We start from the raw sequence: 26,403 nt of genomic DNA on the forward strand, positions 1-26,403 counted from the left end.
GTAGTTCAAGGTTTTAAGAAGTTGCTCTTTCAAAATGCAATGTTTCTAAAGGCGAGTCCACACACATATACACGTGAAACTCGTCTCTATAGACAATCATAGAACAAATCGTGTGTTCTACGACTCCCCATAGACCAAAATCGCGAATAACGCAGACCCTAGCGTAAGTGGAAGGGGGTGTGGGTCCCCCAGGGCCAAGTGATTTTTCTGAGGCCCTATCTCGCAAATTCAACTACTTTTAATTTTTCTGAGGCCCGGGTAGGCCCATGCGTTAAGACTGCTCTGAAACAGTAACTGCTCTAAAAGTAAAAAATTTCAAGGACTGTTCAAGCACTTTTCCAGGCAAAATTTAAAAATTCAATTACATTCATTATCGTGTTTAATAAAAATATTTTTTCAAAAATGAAATTGGATTTTTCACATTTATATATTCTCACCATTCATTTTCTTTTTTCCATTTGAAATACTAATTTATCAAATACAGGGCGTCCATAATTAAAAGATAATATTTTTAAAGTAGCCTACAGGCGAAACCAGTCATCAGAAAATTATGAAATTTTGTGGAGGAGTTCATGAAGAGATGGGAATTTGTTTTGGGGGAAAAATAGTTGCATATGTCGCCACCAAGGCCGTTTCACTTTGAATACCTGTAGTACACAAGAAAATTTATGATGTCACGCAGCAGCTGTTATAAAACCTAGAAACATTCATCTTGTTTCTAAGTGTGTTTTGCTGCTCACAATGACGATAAATTTACGAGATCGCGCTTTCTTGGTCTAATTGTTTTGCCAAAAAAGCAATTCGGCAGTAACTGCTCAACGGAAATATCGGACTTGGAAGAGGGTCCAATGAATGTTAAAACCTCCGGAGTATGGTAACGAAGTTTGAAACCACAGGATCGTTGGCTGTTCGTCCTGGACGAGGAAGAAAACCCGTTTCTATACACGCAGTAAAGGTGGTTTCGCTTCAGGTGGAAGAGGACAGAGCTTCAAATTCTCGTGGTGTCAGGCGTGTAGCATAGGCGTTGGATAGGTCACGTTCAATTGTCCATAAGATCATGCGGAATACCCTCCGATATTATCCGTACAAACTTTCACTTGTGCAGCGGTTGCTTCAACGTGATTATGACGCTCGACTCCGGTTCTCACTGCAGTTTCTAGGTCGATTCAGAATGGCCTTGGAATATCCTTTGGACAGACAAAGCGCATTTTCACTTGGATGGTGCAATCAATACTCTGCCGAATTTGGGAACCAGAAAATCTGCACGCTATCTTAGAGGTTCCGTCGCATTCGCCAAAAGTGACGGTATGGTGTGGATTTACTGCATCATTTATTCTCGGTCCCTACTTCTACGATGAGTTACATTCTACAGGTCCAGTGACATGTTCGATCACCGGGAAGCGATATGCATTGCTGTTACAGAACGAAACTGTTCCGGTTCTGCAACCAAGTCACTGCCTTGCAGACACAATCTTTATGCAAGACGAAGCTCCTCCACACATTACAGTGCGTGTTAAGAAAAAAAATGTTCTTAAAACACATTTTAGAGTAGAACGTGTCATCAGCCGACAATTCCCTAATCTATGGCCTCCCCGATCCTTAATCCATGCGATTTTTAGCTTCGGGGGCATTTGAAACATCTGGTAAGTCGCGACAACTCAAGAACTTTACCTGCCCATAAAGGCAGCATTTTATGCCACGTGCTGAACATTTTCCCGTACAAACGTCGGTCAGTTGTGGAACACCCCATCTTGCGATTTCACGTGGCATCTGAAAATGATGGCGATCATGTGGAACATGTTTTGTTGCAGTAACAATTGTAAAAGTGCTTAGCAATTGTTAAAATTGTAAACGTTTGCCTAAATGTATCATTTCTTAATAAAGCGCGCGCTGGTGGCGACATATGCAACTAATTTCCCCCCCCCCGAAACAAATTACCATCACTTCATGAAGTCCTCCACAAAATTTCGCAATTTTCTGATACTTTAAAATAGGGTCTTTTAATTATGGATGCCTTTTAATTATTATATGGATATATAAATAATTCTTAAAACGGTAATATAGTTCTCATTTCAACTTGTAGACAATAATAAGTTTTAAAGGTCTTGCTTTAAAAAAAATAACCATTGTAGTTTAGTATACAAATTACATTAAAGTAATTTGTATACTAAATTAAATTTAATTAAATCATTGTGTTTGAAAATGTTTTGAAAAATTAAAGCATGGATAATCATATGTAAGGTAACCCATATGATCCGTGTATTTCCCACAATATTCCCATATTTTCATGTAATTTTGGCCATCCCGACTTTGTCAAAAAATTGTTTCGTTATTTTCTGTATTTTCAACAAAGCAAATTTGAACTTTTATTCTTTACTCAATATTTAAGAATTTAAATTATTTTCCCAACCCTATAAATATTGACTTTAAATACGAATATTCATCTCTCATATATTTGTCATGTAAATGTTTTTTCCCCCATAGAGCTCAGTTAAAACCACTGCTTCAATGCAATGTTTTTATTTTCTGCCTTTGGTGATGTTAGCAACTTTGCTTACCTTTAGAATCGTTTTTGGTAACAATTGACGATTTTTTCCGAATTTTTATCGAGGAAATATAGTCAGCTTTTCTATTTTTTGCAACTAACATTCATTAATTTAATAATCAAATATATTTAGGAACAATATCTTCAACACAGTGTTTTGCTGCCGGATATTAGGTAACAATTTAAAAAAAAATTCAAGCATTTATAAACGATTATTTTTTTCAGGGACCAATGATTTTTCAAGGACTTTTAAAGCTTGAAAATGAACTTTCTTCTCAAGGATTGTACGAACCCTGTATAGGATGGCCCTAAATTTGGAATCAACCTTCTTGAAAAAATGAAAGTAGAAAATCTTAAAAATTCTTGCTCCGAAGAACTGAAATATTGCTATAGATCAGGTGCGTAAGCGGGATTGACCTTTCGAAGTTAAATTTTTTTTTTTAGCGGTTTTTTTTTTTTTTTTGGTACTTCGTTAATACAGTTCATACTTTATAGCACCAAAACAATGTTTTGCATTGTTTTGCGACGAGCCCTCAGCTGACTCGAAGTGTTCTGCAGTAAAAAAATCTCCATACCTGTAATAGTGTTTTCTGCACTATTTCTTAAATTGTGCAGAATTATTAGCGCTAATTATTCTACGACATACGTCACAGATTTTGCTTTGGGGTTTTATAACCCCACCCCGCAATGAGGAAGGCGTCTGGATGTTTAGCTATTGCCTTCTATATATCACAGGGGCCTTCCTGTGATCGTGCACCGAGCCTGATTTTTTTTGCAACGTTGCTGCTGTACTAACGGCCTACAAAATGTGCAAACTAAACATAGAATATTAATGTTTCGTTTCTCACTAAATATTTCAATGATTTTTGCAAAATGGTTTCAATAATTTTTATTAGAAAATTGATAACTCTTCAGACAACAATTAACAAAGGCACGTGGACAAAAAAAAAAAACAATATAGGCGCATTGTGATTCCATCAAAAAGTAATATTTACATAATACAAAAATACAGTATTCTGCTCATTCTCTGAACTTACAAAATACTTAATTGCCACCAAGCGCACATGATTAGAATACATGACTAAATATTTCATCTTCTCAAAAGTCTCAAATCACAACATATAAATCAACCAAAATTCCACCATGGCTTATTTGGCATCCGTATTTGAGTTGTGTTTAGTTTTTTGGTGTAATTCGTAATCTTTTGAATCATTGCTTGTAATACCGCACACTTCACAGACGAAGACTTTTGCTCTTCGTTCTTTGTAGCCGTAATCTAATTGCATGCCGTGGATTTTGATTGTGTGAGATTCTAATGAACACCTCTGAGTAAAAGAACGCTCACAACTGTTGCACTTATAAGGTCGTATCCCTACATATAAAAATCAGATAAATTGAATAAACATTCCGCTGCATATTTTATATATTATAAAAGCATTCAATATGATGATTGCTGCCACTAACATTATCAAAGCTTATCAGAAAGAAAACACAAACCTATTAATTAAAATTGGGTCGATAGAAAATTCGCTCGTCAACAAAATATGTTGAACTTGATTACCTAATGATTGTTCAATAATAAATTGGAACATTTTTTATAATTTATTCTTCTGAGAATACTCATTTTCACACTCCACTTCCAATAACACTTTCTTCCAATAACACACTCCACTATACCCCTAGAGTTGATCTAACAAATTAGAAATTAAATACGGGAAAAGATATGAAAAAGCGAAAATCTTAAATGCTTTATTTTTTGCCTCATCAAATGCAAATTTCTAGAAGTTTGTTTCCTGATTAGGTATGAATTAATATCGAAAAGTTGGTCTAGAATTAATATATTTTTTAAAACTAGAATAGCCTAGATTTGCAAAATTGCTAGATTTTTCAAAATTTGAAAATTTCCCGGCGTGACTTTTCCGAAATAAATCCTTTAGATCAAAAACGAAAATTTTAAGTTATTCCGTTGGTTTTTAAAAACTACTACTACCTAGAGCTATCGAGTGATAATTTTGGCCACAGTTGAAAATTTTGTTGTTTTATATACCAGATTTTAAATATACTAAATATATTTTTTGGGGGAAAAAAAATTATTCATTTTATCTTCTAAAATTAGGGTATAAAGAGAAACCTTTGTTTCGTTACATTTCAGTCGTAAGCAAACATACAGGGTGTTTCAAAAAAGATGCTGGAATTTCTAAAAGGTGCTAGAAGGCACTAAAATATTTTTTTGTCTTACAAATACTTGATGGAAAATAGGGCCAAAGGTGTCAGAGTGCCGTTAAGAGTAAAGCCAAGGAGGTGAATCACATTTTATTTGCGATCATGCATTTTGCAGCCACAAGCCTAGGTCGACGTGTCAAACCGTTGACTATGTGGGAGTTGTATGTAATGACGTTGACTATGTAAGTTGTTGGGAACAATATGGGAGTAAAAGTTGTAGTCATCTTATATATAGAAAAATTTCCTCCCATTTTCCATATTATTTGGGCCAATTATATCTAAACAAATACATCGGATCATTTTCACAGCATATTACCTATCAAGTATTATTTTCGACCCTTAACCTGCTCCGATTGCGAATAAATGAGCGTGGTAACCTGCAATCACTTTTTGACAATTTGTGATGCAGGAAAAAAATTTCCGTTTAGCACAAAAATACTCACATATTAGTATTTAGTATAACTTACCAGTGTGTATTCTTGTATGCCGCTTAAGATCAAATGCATCATTGAACCCTTTCACACAGAAAATACAGAGATACTTTTTCTCTTTGCTATGACTATGTATATGTCGCACTAACAAACGCTGAATATTGAATGCTTTCTCACAATTTGGACAAGAAGTTCTGGAAAAAAAAAAAGTGTCACCCTTTCTCATAATTTTACCACAGTTGCAAGAAATATGTTTACTCCTACTGCTACAAACAGCGCGTATTATCTCTTGCACTAAGAATCAAAAATAAATCGCATAAAAATACAACGTTGATGTTTATAGTGACATCACTAAAATTTCAAACAACGTATATAAAAAAATAATAATCAGAAGGAAGGTTATTTGCAGCATCACGGATACTCTTACAAAAACTGCTGAAAAAATTAACCACAACAAAAAAACACATCGATAAAACTTTAACCCTCGAGTGCATGGGTTAAGTCTGTGAGACCCATGCTCATGTAATTCTCTCATTTATCGACATGTGTTTATAAACAACTATTTTCTTTAGGTTCTCGCTACCTACGGTTATTTACATTCATTTTATGTTCTTAATGCAGCTAGAATGATATGATCAAACAATCAAAATATTATAAATTTTATGTAAAGTATAAATTTTATGTAAAAAAAATTTCCGTTTAGCACAAAAATACTCACATATTAGTATAATTTACCAGTGTGTAGCGTTTATATTTCAAAGATGCGTCTGTGGGACCCGACCCATGCACTCACGGAACATTTTCTCACCCGTGCACTCTAGGGTTATATAAAATTAGATTTATTCATGTATTTAAAATATTTTAAAACCATTTAACCCAGTGTTTCTCAAAGTGTGCGTCGCGACAAGCTGAAAATATTGATGTGTGCCTATTTATGCTTTGAAGTGATTCTTTTATGAATGCATATTATCTACTAAAGTAATCTGGGGAGCCGCAGATGAACAATCAAAAGGCTAGCAGACGTGCCAACTTTTGGAATCTAGAAATCCGGAGATTCTTTCGAGAATGCCCCCCCCACTTCCGCGGAGCCGATCAAAAAAATTGTGATTCTTTTAATCAATTGAGAAAAATTTAAGACATTTCATTAAAGAAAACAATTGGGAAAAAACTTCAAAATATAAGGCTGCTGACGAAAAAAGCTCAGGTGGTATCACATATCCCATAATGATATCTCTGTTACTGTATTTGCCGAGTAGTAGTTAATAGAATACAATAATAATTATACAGCGATCTCGGCAACCAAGACCATCCCCTGATAAATGCTAAGTAAAAGTAACGTCGTTGCTAGTTTTCTTAAATGTGGTGATTAAGACATTTTCATTAGACACATTGATTAAAGCGTCTCGCTGGAGTGTTGAGCATTGCCAGAACGCGCATGTGCATGATTGGCGCGCATTTTCTGAAAACTGTTGGTTGTCGCCAACATATTTCCTGGCCACGTTTAATGATATACAGAATCAGTAATGATATAAAAAGTCCGTAGGAAAATGAATAAAAACCGGAAAAATAACAGAAATAAAAAACGGCTTACAGGGTTAACATCGCTAGGTCACCGGAATTTTTTTAAGACAGGGAAAAAACAGCCGATAGGTGGCACTGGTACGAGCGACTTCGATAGAAATATGCAAATGAGACGGTTATAAGAACTTAAATGAACTTACTTAAAGCACTCCCAATCCCCCTCTGGGTGGGCCCATGCGTTTACCACAGACCCGTCACTTGGGGGATCGGGGGCTATTGCCCCCCGGAAAAAGTTGAGCGTCGGAGCCGGGGGTGCTCAAGCACCCACGATAATTTGTAGCATGGATCCCAGTACCCCCAGAATTGATTCAAAAATTAAAATTTCCGACATTAAACTAAAGACCACAGTTTCGAAACACTTCCGACGCCTACGATTTCAAAATAATACCAATTTAAATAAAAAAAATTGTGTATTCACCTGTGAGCTGAAATTCTGTCGAAATTTCATTAAATGTTTTTTTTTCTGTGATCTCTTTTTTTTAATATCCTTTCAACTGATAATTAATTATTATCTGGATTGCTTTTGAGTTTGCGAAACGAATTTTAAATTCAACGAAATTCAATGACGAAAATATGAAGGAATGCTAGAGGCGATTTCCGCAACAAAATTTGGCGGCAACTAGCATGCCAGTCGCGTTCGATATTTCGTCGCCAATACACCAATTTTCTCGTGTGAAGACTTCCATGGCAATATACGTGTTCGTCTTCTGGAAACGGTTTCTCTTATGAGTTGCCGGACTTTAGTTCCCCGTGTGAAGGAGTGCCTTGGGGATAAATAAACTAAAATTGTCTGGTGATGCTATATGCACGAGATAGTTTGAAAAAAGCAACTTACATTCCTTTAGCCTCCAACTCCGTCACTGCTTTGGCTATAAGTGGTTCCAATACGGACTCGTTGTATAAAGGATTTTTCACTCCATGACCATGATTGACTAGTTCAAGTTTTGCATCCTTTTTAAGACCCAACTGCAGAATATAGAAGCACGAACAAACAATAAAATCAGTGAAGCTAAACTACCACGTTCTTGAACATTAATTTACTTCATTGTTAGATCACCCAAGACAAAGTATATTTCTAAAAAGTTGGCCTTTAGACTTTGAATATGTTAACACACACGTATCCACCATAGATTTTTCATTTTTATTTTCCTGGTTTAATTTCGGAAGAGCTCCAAACAGGTAACTCTCAATCTAACAATCATCACTGTTCATCGTTTGCATTGAACCAGATTTATTAATTCTTAAGCTTAGTCTGTGTGCCCGACACAGTGCAACATTATCTTTTCCAGGGATGGACAAATCCTACGCCCCAGGTCGCCATGGCGACTGAAAATTTGGTATTGGCGTCTACAATGTTTTTTGTGTAGTTGGCAGGCGAAGTGCAGCACAAAATGTTTGGAACATATCTGGCAACATAAAAGCTAGTCACTATGCCCTGAATTAGTCAAAAGTAGTAATTTTTTTTATCCTTTTTTTTAGGGTTAAAATTTTTTTGCGATTTGTTCAGCCCTATACAAAACCAATGCAAAGCGAAAGCATTTCGCGAAATGTAATTTTTGCTACTTAAGCCACCAATGGATCTACTTTCACTTTTGGTTTAGAAAATTTTAGGTTATTTCAATGTCATGAGCATTTTACATCACATGAAACAAAGGCGGATAATGAATGGAATATCACAGTCGAGTTTAGCCGTGATATGTAGTGAAACGTTAGATAAATGTGTGCCAGAAGAATTACAGTGTTTGGCATTAGTCATGACGCAATATCAAGATCTTTTATATGAGGAAATAGGGCCAGTTTATAAGCCAACATCGATAGGATAAGCTGGGTCAAAATATTACACTGCAAAATCTTATACAAATATTACATCTGATAAAAGCCATGTGAAAATACATATTCAGATAAAGATTCCTTATTTTAATGAAAATAAAAACTTACCTTTGACTTTAATCGCTGCAAATTAAAGTTGACATCCGACACCGACTGACATGCTGTAGACAATGACGATGGAATGATAACTTGGTGGTTTTTCTGGATGTATATTATAGGCAAGGAATAAGATGTGAATTGTTGAAGACTATTCGGAATTTGAATGTCCATATCAGAAGACGATGGTAATGCACTGTTTGGCTCAACGGGAGACAAGGGACTTATGGGCATCTCTTTTTCGGGTGAATGTGTTTCTTCATTACTGCTATTGCTTAAATGACAGACATGTACAATGCGTGGGATAATGTAGTTTTGTTGAACGGGAGATAGAAGACTAGATGAGGATTCATTCTGTTCTTGGAACGTACTTTCATTTGGAAGATGGGTTTTCGGTGGATCATCGGTATTTATGCCCGTATTAGATGGCGAAACACATCGAACTACAGTATTGACATCAATACCATCGTTCTCTAAACATGGATCTTTTGTTGGTGAATCTGAACGATACTCTGCGTTTGTGATTTCACGAGGAGAATTTTGAAGTTTTTCTTCATCACCTAATGATTCTAGAAGGAAAAAAAATTTACGTCAACACATAAACTTTCCCATATTCCTGGGTGATTCGCAAACATGTACACCGCTACATTAAAATGCTATTTCAATCACTTTAAAGAACACGTATGAAAGAGAGCTGCAGGTTAACAGCGCACTAACAAATAAAGGGCCACAAGGTGTCATGAAAAAATTGAAGTACATTCATCTCACCCAGAAACACATAAAAGCCAAAAAATTATAAGCGGAGTGCAATTAATAAAGCTTCGAAAAATTAATAAAAATGACAAAAGTAGGCTGTCATCGCCTCTCGTGATCCTTGGCGAGATCTATAAAAAAAATTCTTTTCACACTCTAGCTCGCCTGTTTTTCTTTTAATCCTCTATCTTCTCACTTCAAGAACTTTTCCCCTTTTTCTTTGTATGTGCTGTACCAACACCATAGCAGAAAGCCTCCGCGCGAAGCTAGTGACGTCACTGAAGTCGTCCACGCACATTTCACTTATCAGGAGCGTAGCCAGAAATTTCGTTACGGGGAACCAAAGTGATAGAACCATATAGATTTGGCCATCTTTTTCCCTTATTTTATCACATTCCGGGGGGACCAGACCCCCAAGTTCCCCCCCCCCTCGCTACGCCCTTGTCACCTATAGTCATTGATATACTGCAAAAAAAGGTAAAGATTTCGCATACCTCGGCCTGCTTTATCCAATGGCTGCAGGTGAAATGGGTGACTTCGTTGACGTCGAAGCTTCGCGCGGAGGCTTTCTGCTATAGAAGGTGTTGGCTGTACGTGATCATATGCCGTGGCCTGTATTGGCGTTTTTATTTTTTGCCGAAACCAAATATTAAAATTATTTTCCCACATTGTAAATTATATTTACATACCATGACCAGGGTTGGATTTTTGACAAAACCAATGACAAGCGTCAAAAACTGGTTTAAACTGTCGAAAACCATCAAAAACCTAAATGAATGTGAGTAATATTTTGAACAATAGGTTGATAACATGAGAAACTTTTTATATATTATATTTTATTTTTAAACATTAATTTATCATAATATTTGAAACACAATATTGATTATAATTTCAAATTTTAAATTTTTCGACGTACAAAAGAGTCTAGATGTGGTCTAGTGTGTGTCTTAGTCTTTTGTGGTCCATTTTATCTAAACTATTGATTACCTGCGTTCAATTTACTAAGCGAAATAGAGCTATTTATTCAAAATATGTGTGATAGGACATCAGTACTAGGTTTTTGGCTTCAGAAACCAACAAAAACTTATTCACTTATGTATTAAAACAGTCCAAAATTTATTGTTAGTGTTGTCAAATGGTATGGTTCATTTTTTAACCCGATAGATATGTTAAATAACAAAAAATAACTTTTATGCAGATTAAAGTGTTTTATATTTTTAATTACCGTATATATAGTTACTGAAAAATAAAATATCTATTTTGATATTTTAAATTTTCTGATCTGCTCAAACTTTTATTCCATATTGAAAGTTCTCGGGCAGCCTCTGTTAATGCACTAATTAAACTCATTTATTACCACCTAAAAATTTGGCTTAGGTTATATAAATAGTTTTAAAGAATATTTTCAATTAAAGTAGAGCTGGCTGTACTTGACATCCAAAGCATTGTTTTGCACATTTAGATACATATCAATTGGGAAAACCTTTGCGTTATAAATGATAGTAATTATACCATATAATAGTCAAACTTTGTCATTCTTACTATTGTGCTTAGAATAAGTTATAGGAGTTTCTTAAACATCATATGGTGCAACAATTTAGTATTTTGATTGCTAGACACATTCTCATGTTACGCACAATAAACGTATTGTTTCAAGTATCAGTGATTATCTGGATAATTTAATAATAACAAAAATCAGTTAATTTTTGGCCTAAAAGGACTTTTAAACACCTATATGTTATGAAAACAGTGCAGCAGATGGTTTATATCAATACACATATATATAAGCAGTTGAAGAAATTCTGGAAGGTCAAGAATCATCTTGAATCAGGGAATGTCAAAGAATGATTGAAGAATTCGATATTCTTCAATCGAAGAATATCGAATCATTCCAGTTTTTCCCTTCAGCATTTATATGCTATGCTCTATTCAAATTGTATATTTTACAAGAAAAAAATACACACGTCTCGTCCATTCTGTAGACAGCAGAATATTATTTTATAATCATATTAAGTATTTATCATTTCTATAACGTAATCACTTTAAACATTATATGCAATCAATGTGTGTATTTTCAACGGGAATTTTTAAATTGAAAAGCTATATTTGAGGTTTTTGACGTGACAGTTTGAAAACTACCATGTGTCAAAAACCTGCAAACCCTGACTATAAATATTCCTCTCGCATACTTCTTATGTTAAACGATTTTTTGTTTTTGATGGAATTTCAATCCATTGTAATTTGCGACTGCGCTTTATTTCTCGCTACTGGCGATTTTTCAGTTATTTTAGCAGCAATTGCCAACTTGGCTTCGCTTTGACAACTGACAATTTCCCCTATTTTTCACGGAAATATGGTCAGCCTGTGGCCCCCACATCCTGAAACAGGGCCAGTAGGCTGGGACCTTTGGTGGTCTTTTCACGGGCCCTTTTATAGAAATTTATATCATGAAAAAACAAAATATGATTATTGTTCCGGTCTTCGGGGCTGAATCCGTCAGCTCCACCCTTGTGGGGGCCGCGGCCCATGGGTCAGCCTCCACTTAATTGGATATTATGTGCTGGATGCTGGAAAGTCTGGGGGAGGCACGATGTCAATTCATATACGTATACACATATACATTAGACCAGTCGACTGCACCTTTGACGATGGGGGGGGGGGGGGGAAGTAATTTTCAGAAAACTAATTTTTTATGCATACGCAAGCCAAGGCCCCTTGGCTGGGATCTTTGACGAACTCCTATAGTGAATTTAGTGTGAAAAACAAAAAAGATGAGAATCGTCCCGATCCCCAGTGCTAGTCTTGACAGTCCTGTCCTTGTGGGGGGCATTTACGCAAGCCCCTAGCTAGAACTGTTGATATTCATTTAAAGTAGGCCGACAGAGTTGCATGTCCATACACCAATCTTAAAAAGGGTTTTCAAATGATGCTGCCATCTTCCCACAACGTAAACGACTAAAAATAATTACGACAGGAATTTTTTTATTTTATTTACTTAGCCTTCAGCATGCTCGGACTTTTTTTTCAACGCGCACAAAGAGGAAACGAACTTTCATCTTTCATGAGTACTCTTGTATAACAGGGGTTCTTGACCCAAGTTTGGGTCACTGGGGCTTCCAAGATGGGTCGTAAAAATTTGAGCGTGTGCAGCCAGGAATTGTTAAATTATGGGTGAGGACCAAAATTTGATTCACAGTGGCTTGATGAGTCGTACAAATACACTTAAGCCGTGTTTACATGGCAGATAGAAAAAGCGGGTTTAAAATCTGCTTCAAGAATTTTCACCAATGACTGCTCTCCTTACAAAAGGACGTGAGAGTCAAGACTGCTATCCATTTCTTTCTTTACGAAGGAAAAAAGTCGTCAAGCGTGTGCTAGAACTCCCAATGCTACCGCAATATTGCACACGTAAACAGGGCTTTACAGTCTTGTTAAGCCACCTTGACATACCAAGTGAACTCATCGCCTCCATCTCAAGTGACAAAACCAGTTTTCTGTTCAGTGACGTCTAATCGTTAAAAAAAACGGCATAGAGAATAGTTATCCACTGTAGCAATAATATTGACGTCACACTTCACACAAATATGTTGGATGAGCCAGCCTGGGGTTTCCAGGAGCTCCTAGTCTTGTTATAAATGCACCTATTGCGTCACTGGTTACACTAATTTCGAAAAAAAAAAATTTTAAACCCCTGATGCAGGGGTGTAATTTTAGCTGGTCGTAATTTTTGACCGGCCAAAAGTTGTTTTAACTGGTTGAAACTATTGCAATGGTCTTAAACTGATTTAGTAATAGTTCTAATTGTTTTCTTTCATATTAAATTTAAAATTAAGATCGGTTTTCCATTAACAAGCATCAGAATATGTTCTTTTAAAAAACGGGGTTTGCATTCACTTCGACCAAGTCTGGTTCGAACCATACAGAAAAACCTGTTTCAACCTTCAACCGTTCTGGTTGGTTTTTCGCCCTTTAACTTAGGATTTACGATTTAGCACCTCTCCAGAGCAGCGTCACGTGCGGCCCAAGAGCCACCCTTTAGTATATTTCAAACATTGCGATTAGAGATGGGATGAATAGTGATTTAACCCTCCTTCTGCCAGATTGTAAAAAGTATAAGAAAATGGTAATAAATAATACCAATATAAACAACGACATTAAATAATTATCATGCAAATTATTTGGTCATTTTAGTTCTTACTAAGGACAAAACAAATGAACAAACAAACAAAAAAATACTGTTTCTTCACACAGTTAGTACATAACAAATTATCTAATTTGTACCCTAAAGTAAATAAAGGGTTGACTGAATATTTGGTTGATTTAGTGGCCGGGTATCAGCTTTTCTCAAAATTCACTAAAACGGAAAGAAAATTGGTGCGTTTCTTGTTTTCAAGTTGAAAAGAAAATTCAGGGTGTTCTGCATATAACGCAGGCATGATCTACAATAAGTTAATTACTTGGCAGAACAAAAAATTGAAATTTACTAATAACGACAATTTTCCCGGTTGTTGTCAGCACTCATTACAACGGACTTTAACTGTGTTTTTATTATGCGTTGCCTATCTAAACATTTCATACCAACATACAATAAATAAAATAAGCAGTAAATTTATTTAAAAAAAATTATTTAAATGTAAATTCGGAATGCATTATAAAACCAGTATGATCGCTTAATTTAAGAGTTCTTTTTGTCAAAAACGATTTCTTTTTCATAAACCTTATCAGCTATAATTTTCTTGCCCACCCCTAATGGTGGGGCTGAGAGCAGGGCTGTAACTAGAGGGGGGCAGGGGGGACAACTGTCCCGGGCGGAAAAATTTAGGTTTGCGTTTATAGGCAAGTTATAATTTAGGTGGCAGTTTCAGATGGGAACAAAGAACACCATTACAAAATTATCGAATTTTAAAGTGTGGGGGCGACTGAATCATATTTGCCCCAGGTGGCAAAAATCGTAGTTATAGCCCTGGCAGAGAGAGCTCCAGCCATGAACCCACAACAATTCCCATCATTTTTCACATTAAATTCACTACAGAGGGGCCTGCGAAAAGACTGGCTTGGGAGAACAAAAAAATCCCAGCCTAGAAGCCCTGGCTCTGGAGGCCAAGCTAGAGTTATGCACCTACATAGGCGTACGCAGAATTTTCGGGGGGTTTCAATTGTTTTTTCTTCTCAGGGGGGGTTACGTTTTTTCCTGCAAAATAGCACTATAATCATGGTTTGAGTGAGGGGTTAGAACCCCAAAATCCCCTTTGCGTACGCCAATGTGCATCTACCTATAAAAATGCAGGGGGGGGGGGGTTGAAAGTCGAATCAGACATTTAGCGTCCAATTCATGTTTATATCACGGTTTCTTGTTTGCTTATCATAAGAAATGAAATAAAAAAATAGGAATTCTTCCTCCGAAGTGCCATTTATATCAGGGCCGTTGACAAATTTATTTCGGAGGGGACCAAAATCGTAGAATAGATTTAACTATGTTATTCCATAAAAATCAGCCATTTTCTAACATTTCGGGCACCCCTCGCTAGGGCCTTGCTTTCTAATCTCTGAAGACGCCATTTTCCCCACAAATAGGAATTGTAGGAGGACTTCGAGGGAAAAAAAAACCCAAACGACCACAGAACCCTTGTAGAATAGTCTTCAATAGCTACCGGCATTCCGTGAAAAACGACACTCCCATGCTGTATTTTTCCCTCTGGCAAGTTTATCTAAAACAGGGATCCGTCTGGGAAAGTTGCAATATTTGCATCTTCCTCTGGCATTGTCTAGGTTCGTAAAAGTCACAGTAATATAAATCGCTCTTTGTATATTCCTTCCCCAACAATGAAAGCTATTTGTCCAGAAGGCAGCGATAAACGAATTTAACATGTTGATAACAGAAAACAAGTTAATTCCAAAAAAAAAGGCGATTGTGAGAAACAACTGGACAATAGGGAGCCCCTTCTCATTTTCTACCTCACCCTCAAGCCAGGTGGTGAAGGTGACCTATTGAAGATCCGTCTGTTGTGGACAGGACAGGTTCTTCTTTATCACTGGGCAATACAGGAAGACCCCTCTCTCTTTGTAGCGGATTTTCCAAGGTCATCGGGGGTTCAAACAGCAACAAGAATGCCCAAAAACCCTTTCTTTTCCTCACCCTCTTAACTCAAGCACGGTTTCCACCACCTTCTTTACCTCAAGCAATTCTAAACTAACGGAAAACTTTGGGAAGCCGCCAAAGAATGTCTGAGAACTTGGTGCATCTTTCCCCCCAAAAACCCTCTTTAACAAACTCTATATAAGCATGGGTTTTCGGAAACTCAATAAACACCATTTGTAGGGTCCGTCACTGCTGATAAATAGCCTGCGGTTCCAGTTGCAAACCAACTGTGAAGTTCTCCAATAATAAAAACTTGCAGATATAGATAACAGCCGTAGATTCTTTTGGATTGAATCATTCTGATTGCACATCCTGTAATCTTGTCTTTCTCTTTTTGTGAAGTATCCACGTGAAGTTTAATAGTGTAATACTCGCAGGCTCTATTTTTAGCATGTTAACCGGTGGGGTTTTTTCGGCCCACCAATAGAGAGGAAAATAAATTCACTATATTATACAACATTCAATTAAAAAAAACTGATGCTCGCGAATACGGCAATGCTGTTCAAAATTGCTCGATGCTTGTGTCCGATTTCCTACGCGATGACACCTTGATCGTGAACACCCCATTAAAGAATAGCATTATTTTAGAACGCATTTCAAATTTGCCTTTATGAGTGCCTCCCCCCCCCCCATTATTTACATCAAAATTGCATGAAAGGTAAAAGCAGCTTTGATTTACAGAGGCGATTCATCCTCACGGCTCAAGCTCACCGCCGCCCGGGTGCAAAGCCTCATGTGCCGTCCTAAAAGATGACCCTATGAGGAAGATGACTGGGTTTTAGCCAACGCCCTACATCCTGGGGTAGGGCCCAGGCCAGACTTTTCACGGGCTTCTATAGTGAATTTATATCATGAAAAAACAAAGAATGATGGCATTTGTCTCGGATCCCAGGCCTGGAGCCCTGTCAGCTCCATCCTCGTGAGGGACATGGTTTTGTTCCAGAGCACCCTGGGACAAACCTGATTTTTTTTAAGTACAGGGTATCACACCGTTTACCGTACAAAATGTCCGTAAAAGTCCCACTTTTAAAGAAGCCGTCCCGTATTTTGTTCCAGAATTATTTTACCGTTCTTAATTATATCGGACTTGGTCCAACATTACAACTTTTATTGATGAGCCATCATTACCAAGTTACCCCCCCCCCCCACAACCTGCAGCAGGGCCCCTAGACTGGGACCTTTGTCTCTCTACAGTGAATTTATAGCTGGAAAAACATGCGGTTGAAGCGACCCCCCTGTATCTGCCAATTGTTATGGTACAAATGTATTGATAAGCTATTGTTTTCGTTAGCTGTAGAAGTTGAAATAAATACACGTACCCGATGCGTTTCAACATGGTTTTTCTTACCCAACCACTCCATATTTGACTGTTAATATTTTCATATAACGGGTGGGTGGGGCCAGTAGAAGCGACCCCACCCGTTCCTCCAAAAATTTGTATTAGCATAGGTGAAATTGGAAAATCCCCCACGTTCACTGTTGATCCAGACCCCCCCCCCCTCCCTAATTCGAAGAGCCTTTATCCGCTTACGACTACACGTGTTTCTCCTTATTAACACTCACATATAGATAAGACATTCCCTGGGTTAGTGGTACTAAAAGTGTGCGTCGCCAAACTTTGTCAGGGGTGTCGCGGGTAGTAGGCGATATTCATATGGGCCTGTTCCGTGATTTGAAGTAGTTCTTAGTTAGACTATTCTGGGGAGCCGTGGATGAGCATTAATTACGGCAAGGAAGTCACGGGTGAGGAAAAGTATGATAACCACTGTCCTAGGACTGTTTTTGAGGCCCATCTCCAGTAAAAATTTTTAGGGGTCCATTAAATCGGTTCTTATAAATAATTCTTTAAAATATAGAAATTCGATCCCAGTTCAGCGAGACTAGATCCGTCAACTATCCCTTTATGAAAGAGGGGAAACTGTTCATAGATATCGAGAGGGCCGTAAAATAGCCCAGCAACCTCCTATATATGTGTTTACATTTAATTAGATTAAATATTGTAGGTATCTTCATATCTCTCTATTCCTTTCATTGAGATTAAAGGATTTATCTTACTTGATAGCAATTGATTAGTCAATTCGTTACTATTCTCTGAGATCTACGATACGAACCGAACCATTCTCCCTTCGTACAATCTCTCGAATCTGTTAGTGTTTGCAAAAGGCTGCTGTCGGAGACTTTGATGATGATTTGGGCAATAATTTGAACCCTTAAGACGCGTCTGGGAAACAAACATCAATTTCTGCACAGAGACTTGGCGAAAAAACATAAATACCAATAAAAAATAAGCTTGTTTTCTACGGTGTCTCGAAACTCCGATAATAATAGGACGTAACAATTTCAACACACACAGTATCATTTGAAAATAATTGTAAATACACCATGAATATTTTACATTCTCCAGCAGAATTTTCCCACGCACACAGTGGTGCCAGCTTTAGATTTGGTTAATATTTTTTATTTCCGGACATTCGGTTAGAAAAAAAAAATGCAGCTATTTGTGCAAATAAACGGGAAAAATCCCGTAATTCTATAATACCAATAAGAAAATTTTCTAGTTCTTTTCAATAAAATTCTGAAAAATCTAGTTGCTCAATTTTTGTACTGTTGGCATTTTGTACATTACATGCACAATAGGGCAGCTCGGGACCAATTAAATCGAAAGGTGCTATTCTAATACAGGGTACGCCGATTTAAATCAGATTGATTTTTTTTTTAAAAAGTGATTTAAATCGCAAAATTTAAATTTCCTTTTTCTTTTAACTTCAATGATATTGTAGTAAAAGTTACCTCGTGTGGTATGCATGTTATTGAAATGTGGTAAAGTTGCTGATTGAAAGAAGTGTAGATCTGGTGTATATAGATTCTTGAACCTAATCACTAGATACAGTGCAGAAAGATAGCTGTCAAATTTTTATATTTTTACATGGAAAAAATTGCAAAAGAAATATGAGGAGCTGAACTTAGATATAACTACACTAAGCATTTGCAATGCATTACGATAGGACACTTGGGTTACGGTTACCCTGATAAAAAACAAACATTTGTTAGGCTCGAGGAAAAAAACTAAATTTTTAAATGATAATACATCAGCAACTTCGATGTATAAATAAAAAATAGGCTTACGGAGCTCCGCCATAGAAATTATATACTAGAAAGGGCTCCCGAGTCAGAAAAGGTTGATAACCGCTGATATAAAGCATTGAATTCTATGCCTTAATTGTTGATTTAAAATAGATGTTGTACCAAAATAAATACCGTTGGACTTGAAATTTTAATACGAAAAGTGAAAAGTCTCCAGTTTTTGCTTCTTTTTTACTGAAACTCATTAAATGTGAGAACAAAAATGTGTAGTTAAAAAATGTGTAAATTATTTAGCAACATCATAGAAGTCCGAAAGGTATCATAGTAAATGCCTCCACCAATTGCAGAAGAAATAATCTTGTCAATAGAGAATATCACGTATATTTCATTTAGTTGATGCTGAAGGACTATTTGGTTGTTAATCGAGAAACCCTGCACCATATGTAATGCTGGGTCGCAACCCAGTGACATAACCGTTGGTGGTGGGGGGGGGGGGGGGGGGCGCGATGGCTTCTCCAATAAGTTTTTTTTCTACATTGACGCCTTTCGAGTTGAAAAAAATAACCAGAAAGATATTGGATATTGATATTAAATTATGATATGATATTGGATATTGATATTAAATACATATTAATAACTTTTAATTTTTCGACTTCATTAACTAAAATAATGTTTACGTCAGTAAGTAAAAAAAGTCCATTTATATGTTCTCACTTGCCAAGTAACTATGATTAGATTTACGATATTCATTTGAGAAAAAAAGCGAAAATTTGAAGGATTTTTTTATGCATCAGTTTTTCAAAATGGCTTTCACTCTTATCTAGAAGAGAAGCATGAGCTATGTAGAGCCACCTTAGCTAGAGTTTGAGGTCCTGGAGATACCGCCTTATTTATGGGTGCCTTTGGCATGATGCCTACCGGAGTTCTGCCGTTTCACGACAAAAAATACGAAGCACTAATGAAATGTTTTGGCTGACATAAAGTTGATCAGACACCTTCCCCAAACCCAGGGCCGTCGTAATAGCAACACCCCCCCCCTCCGGGCCAAGCTAGGTTCTGGGTCTCTTTACCAGGCTCGAAGTATCAACGTACCAATTTCACGCTTACTCACGATAATCATAGTACCGCATCACGTTATCATGACCCCCCCCCCCTTCCCTGTCCGTAGATGAGCGTAGAATGAGCTTGTTCGTTAGTGTATGCTGTTATTCAGTTTCAGCGATTGTCGAATTCGAATATCTCGGCGAATATTGCACTTAGAAACGTGGAAAATTTGTGGTGGCTTTCAGAGAGACAGAGCAACAACTTTCTAATTGGGTTTTAAAACAGGGTGAATAAATAATTTTTTTTATTTCAATAACTATACAATTCTTTGGGGGAATAACTGACGTATCTGAGGTCTACACGTTATTTGGATAGCACTTCTTCTCAGGGCCGTAACTAGAGGGGGCAGGGGGGCAACTGCACCGGGCGGCATAAGTTAAGAGGCGGAATTTTTAGGTGGGAACAAAGAACATCGCTACAAAATTACCGAATTTTAAAGTTGTGGGGGCGGCTGAATCATAATTGCCCGGGCGACGAAAATCCCAGTTGCGGCCCTGCTTCTACGATCAACGGTTCACGAGTTATTCCAGGATAAAGGAACTTTTCTGTGCACCCTGCATATATTTTCTTTTTACACTTTTTCAATTTAATAATTTTTTTCCAGCCAATTTCTTGGGCAATCAACCATTTTTCGTCTTAAAGTTTACCTTTGCATAAGTAAATACAGTATGTAATAAAATATTATTTAAATTTTGGAAACCAATCAAAAAGTTGAAATTAAATCAATAACTAATCAATTTAATTTTTGAAGGTCAACTGACAATAGAAAATAAATTTAATTCGATATTTTAAATTTAAATAACCACTTTTTAAATTTACACCTAAATCACAGGAACAGAAAGAAGGCGCCTTTCCGCCTTTCAGTGGCGTACACGAAAACCTGTGTACGCCACTCCCGCCACCAGGCATTCACTTTAAAGTGGATGGAGCCCTCATGAATAAAAACGCTTTTTTTCTCTGCAAGAAAAATGTGAATCCATGAAGTTAGTTCGGTCTCATCGACTTTTCATGTTATACTGTATAAACGTAGTTTTGGTGTTCATATTTCTTGCTTGTATTTTGTTTATTGTTCATTTGTTAATTTAATCATTAATGCTGAACTGAATTCAAGAGATTCTGTGAAAAAATGTGCATTCTTAATGATGAACGAGATTTGTTAAGATTATTTATTTTAGAGCAGTTAATTATTTATTGGAGCAGTTAATTAAAAAAATCCGATTTTTTTAAAATTATGATTTTTCAATACCCTGAGATCTAAAATATTCATATTTTTACACAGGCATAACATGAAGAGTATGTGGTCATTTTCTATGTTATAACCGTTTGAAACACGTGTAGCAAGAATAAGGGCGTTTCGTAAAAAATGCCTGTTTGGTAATGGCCTTGGCCATGAGGTGCAGCCTGTAGTTAACGCTTTCTACGATTATTAATTCTACACAAATTACGGCAAGTGCCGCGGGAGAAAGTGAAACCGCTTCCCCTCACATTTCTTTTACCTTTGGTATTTTAGTACGTATACGATGGTGCTCAAAGGAAACATGACGTCAACACAACGGTTAACTCTAACGGGTCTTCACCATTTTGTTATATGGTCAAATGATTCAAGTCACGTTGCTGATCTGCGTCCTAGCGAATGAGAAAAAAAAAACCGTTCTCTCTTCCAAGGACACACTTTCCCCTTCTATTACAATTATATTCAACGAGATTCCAGATTATCTCTCTTCCTGAAAAACTGAGGATACAAATTCAAATCTCGCATGACTGGCACTGATCAGGACTGTTGAAATAATGTACATTGCTCGTCATGAAACTCACCGAATTCTGCAACAGCGTTATTTCCCATCGAATCCATGAAAACGTCGTAAAATGTACTTTGCCATCAGAATAATGTCGGAAATTAAGCTGTTATAAGAAATTAATTGTTAATAAATTTCAGTTTAGGAGTATGTCTTTGATTGCTTGAACATTGATTGGACTTGACAACTGTATATAAATTAACCTGTGCATAGTCTGTAATCGCACAGCCCGTTAAATATGAAAAACCGTGAAATGGGATTAAAATAGACCTTGTTATAAATGGCACCCCTGAGCAGTGTTGGAAATAGAGGGGGGGGGGGGGCAAAGGGAGAACTGCTCCAGCGGTAAACTTAAGGGGTTGGCAAATTTTAGGGGACAAAAATACTGTTGTGAAATCATCTAATTTTACAGTGGAGGGGAGGAAAAATCACAAATCATGTTTACACCTCCCACAAAAATCCTGGTTACATCCCTGTCCCCAGAGACCGAATATAATTAACTTCAAAAGTGGGTGACAACAAAGAGCTAATTTTACTGCAGGAACCTTTGGAAACTGGCGTTATAAGCGGGGTGACGTTAAAACTTACTTTTATTTCTAAAATTATAGAACGTTAAAAATTATAGCATGTATATGCATACCGAGGTCTGACTGTACATTGACTATTAAGTGTATTTGTGTGTGTTTGACTTCAACTGCTAAACATTCTAGCAACTTATACATACGTGATACGTCCAAGGCCACAACTACAGGGAAGCAGACCCAGAAAACACCGAATTCACCCTTTAATCACTCCTTCAAAATTGCACGCCCCCTCCCCCAAATTGTGAATTGGCTTTAGATAACTAAGTACTTAGTTGCGGCCATAGGCACCGGAACCTCGGGGTTACGGCTTTTTGAGAACCTTAATAAATTTCACGAATTAATAATGCACGTGCAATGCAACGCATCACCCCCCCCCCCTGCATAAGGACTCAAATCCCGTATATACGGAGCAAGTTTCAGCCCCCCCCCCTTCCAATGTTTTCATGTTGGCGCCTCTGGTTACGGTCCTAATTATGTCACATGAAAAAAATATAATTTGTGCCATATGACCAAGCATATACATAGACAAGGTCTCCCCAACATGGCCGTCATTACCCCCCAAGGCAGGACAGTACCAAATCGAATAATTAGGAGGCCCCTGATGCATTTGAGGTTCCAAGGGCCAGATGAGGTTTGTGCATAAAGACGGCTCTGTCCCCAGACCGACCCATAGATATAACTTTCAGTAAGAGTCCCCTCCACCTTATTTTCTCGTAAATTTATAGTAAAAAAAATTACGAAAGCAAAGCATACGAAGTTGATACCCAGGACTCTGGGCTATATTCCAAGACTAAGTCTAGGGTAGGGGTTCTTAACCTTTTTCAGCCACGACCCAACAAAAAGATCAGCTTCGTGACCCATGGGAGGTAGGACTGCTTTTTTTCAAAATTAAGTGAAACCAGCGACGCATAAGTGCATTTGTAACAGGACTATAGTGGATTTGTACGACCCATCTCAAAGCTCCTGTGAATCAAGTTAGGGTCGTGACCCATAGCTCAAAAATCCCTGGCTGTAAATGGATTTGTACGACCATTCTCGGAAGACCTGACGAATCAGGTTTGAGTCGTGACTCAGGTTAAAAACAAAACTATTCTAGGGAAATGGACAGTCATGTCGATCATTTACCTAAAATCGTGAGGATAGGGGCTGGCAAAATTTAGCCCATAATCAAAATGCATAAGCCGCAAAATCTTAACCCTCTAGCCGCGAGCAACGCGTTTCACATATTCTATAAAACTTCGCGGGGTATGCTATTATCGGGTTCTATATAAAAAGCGGATAAAATTACCCCGCGATTTTGTACAGAAAGATTCAAAAACCGCCGTGGCTGGCAGGTTAAATCCGCCTCAGAGCCATCCCGTTCTTTGAGAGAATGTGTATGGATATTGTATTAGGGTGCCGCAAAATGCCTGAACTAGGTCCTGGTTATGGAATTCGAACTAGAGTGGCATCTTTAGTATGACTTTAATGAAGCAATTTGCTGTAACACTGAGACGGACATTTGAGTTGAAGCCAATAGAGCAATTTTTAGAGGTAAACTGATAATATACAGTCTACACTGCTTATAACGTTCTCACTGAAAACGTTTTCCCGTTTAGTGCGACTTATTCTCGTGTTCAGAACTAATTCTCATAAGGATTTCCTGTTCAAAGTGTTTTCCCGCTTGCAACATTTTTTATGAGGGTTCTCCGAAAAACGTTATAAGCGGGATCCATTGTATATTGTCCGTGTCCCCTATCATAGCGTTTCTCAAACTCTCTAAACCTTAGGAAGGACCACTAAAATTCCTGAAACAATTCGACGAACCACTAATTTACAGACAATGGTTTTAATTTATTATAGAACCTATGTGAATGCCATTGATATCGTTGCATACAATTCAATAATTTTCATTTAATCAAAATTAAATTTTCAAGTCTGCTCTCGAACTACCTCTACAGACCACAGGTTGAGACACACTGCACTATCACAGGGCTCAATTCAGCGGGACCCGATATCAAATTTCATTTAAGATTTTTATCAAAGCTATGAATTTCATGGGAAGATTTTTCTATGAAAAATCGTAACCTAGGGGCAGGGCCAGAGCTAAGGTGGTGCGGGGGGTCTGCTGCCCCGGCTGCTGGACTACGAAGGGCGCCGAGTTTACTATTTGTTTCTTCAAAATTAATGAGGATGGGGCGCTAAAATATATATACTTGCCCCCCTCACAAGATCGCAACAAGATACTTTGTCACCCGGGACAAACATGCATTTTCAGAGGTCTATCGAGCCAAAATTTGAATTCGCGTCAGCCGACTAAGTATCTAGTTGCAGCCATAGGCGCCGGAACATGGGGGGTCGAGGCTGTTTGAGGAGAATAATGAATGAACGTGCAATGCAACGCATCACTCCCCTCCTGCAGGACTCAAGTCCCGTATATACGGGGCAACTTTCAGCTCCCCCCCCTTTTTTTGTGTCACATTAAAAAATATGATTTCTACCATACGACCAAGCAATATACATAGAGGTCTCCCCAACACGGCCGTCATAGCTCCCGGGAGAAAAATAGCAGTTTTCCCTCCACAAAATATTTTGGATCTGAAAAACGGACCCTTCAAAAATAAAAATTAATGAAACCATAAATTTGGCAGTTCATTTTCCTTCTTTTTTTTGGTGATAGATTACCTAGATTTCGCTTCCCACAAAATTTCTTATTTTTCACAAACTTTAAACTTCACAAAAATAACGGAAGTTTTTCACAAAACAGGACCACAAAAATGACTGGACTCTGATTTTGTTGACCCGCTTGCCCCCCAGTTGCGCAGGACGACGGAATAATTTTTGTTTCCAGTTGCGGCCCTCCTGAAGTTGCGAAAGATTTCTGATTGGGGGTCCCCGAATATGCCGTGTCACGGCTGCCCACACCAGAATCAATCCGAATACTAACGAAATTTGATCCGATTACACCTACTTGATGGTTGATCAGAATATACACCACCGAGTTTGTCAAAGGGGACAATTTTTGAATTCAATAATCTTACTCACGTAAACTGGGGTCTGTCCAGAATTTTTTTTATAGGGTCCTGTTTTTGTGGAAAGTTTCCTTATATTTATGAAAAGGGCGATTCATTTTGTGAAAAATAAGTAATTTCATGGGAAGCGAAATAATCTAGTTAATTTATCACAAAAGAAATGTCAAATTTACGGTTTCACTAATTTGTATGTTGTGAAGGGTTCGTTTTCAGATCCAGAATTTTGTGAAGGATCCGGAAAACGGACCCAAATTTTGGCTGAACCGACCCCTGGACTAAATACACTATCAGTGGTCCCGAAATGGCCCCCACATCCTTGAGCACCCCCCCCCCCCCAACCAAACTCTTAACGTGCCCTTCTGTAGAGAATTTATAGCATGAAAAAAAAAACCATAGTATTGTCCCGGGCCCCAGGACCGGAGCCCTGTCAAGCTTCCCCAGTGGGTCCCGAAAGTGTGGTGGGCTACATGATCCCCTCATAGAAAATCGAGAAATTTTGAATGCAAAACAATAATCATGAGATATACAAGGAAGTACATAAAATTTCCAGAGTGGTAGTTGAAATATGATCGTCGCGATAAAGATATGCAAATTAAAACCCAATTCAGAAGCATTTACGCAAACTTAAAATCAATTTCCATACTTTCTGAATTCATATTTCACCAAGGGTCTGTCCGGCCAAAAACGAACCTTTCACAAAATACAAATTAATAAAACCATAAATTTGGCACTTCATTTCTTTTGTGATAAATTAACTAGATTATTTCGCCCACTTTAAGTTATTTTCCCACAAAATAACTTATTTGTCAGGAAGTTAATGACCCTTTTCACAAAAACCGGACCCTGTAAAAAAGTCTGGACAAACCCCTGTTCACTCAAATCTAAAATTCCCACATTTTGATACTAATTTACGAGAGAAAATAAAATTCACTTACCATTCATATAAAAATTTTCGTGAACATTTTCATCAATTGGACTTGATGGTGGTGTAACGGGTCTCCAATATTTCGATTTGCGAACAAGAAACGATCGCGGCATTATATCCAATTAATTTGTGTTTATCTTTCGCGGTTCACCACTTTTTTTTTTATCTAGTTTATTGAAGAGCGCACAAGTGCAAAGAAAAAAAACGTACACGCACACACAGAAACGAGTAACAGGTTGAAGAAAGGCTTGAAGGTTGGACGGATGCGCAAATGACGAATCAACCTGTTAAAACGGGGAAA

General features: G+C 37.5%; 1 protein-coding gene across 1 annotated transcript; it reads right to left on the reverse strand.

The window, feature by feature from the left end:
- Positions 1-3,418: 3,418 nt before the first annotated feature.
- On the reverse strand, positions 3,419-26,403 carry LOC149085320 (putative transcription factor Ovo-like 1). Its single transcript, XM_089233263.1, has 5 exons — positions 26,113-26,403; positions 8,719-9,275; positions 7,616-7,746; positions 5,236-5,393; positions 3,419-3,917 (listed from the first exon to the last, which is right to left on the reverse strand). The coding sequence occupies exons 1-5, from the start codon at positions 26,213-26,215 to the stop codon at positions 3,694-3,696; spliced, it is 1,173 nt and encodes a 390-aa protein (XP_089089389.1). The 5' UTR covers positions 26,216-26,403; the 3' UTR covers positions 3,419-3,693.

This window comes from Pholcus phalangioides, unplaced genomic scaffold (assembly GCF_987345545.1).
Source record: "Pholcus phalangioides strain wild (caught in Gottingen) unplaced genomic scaffold, Ppha-v1.0 ptg000007l_1, whole genome shotgun sequence".
In the NCBI taxonomy this organism is placed as follows: domain Eukaryota; kingdom Metazoa; phylum Arthropoda; class Arachnida; order Araneae; family Pholcidae; genus Pholcus; species Pholcus phalangioides.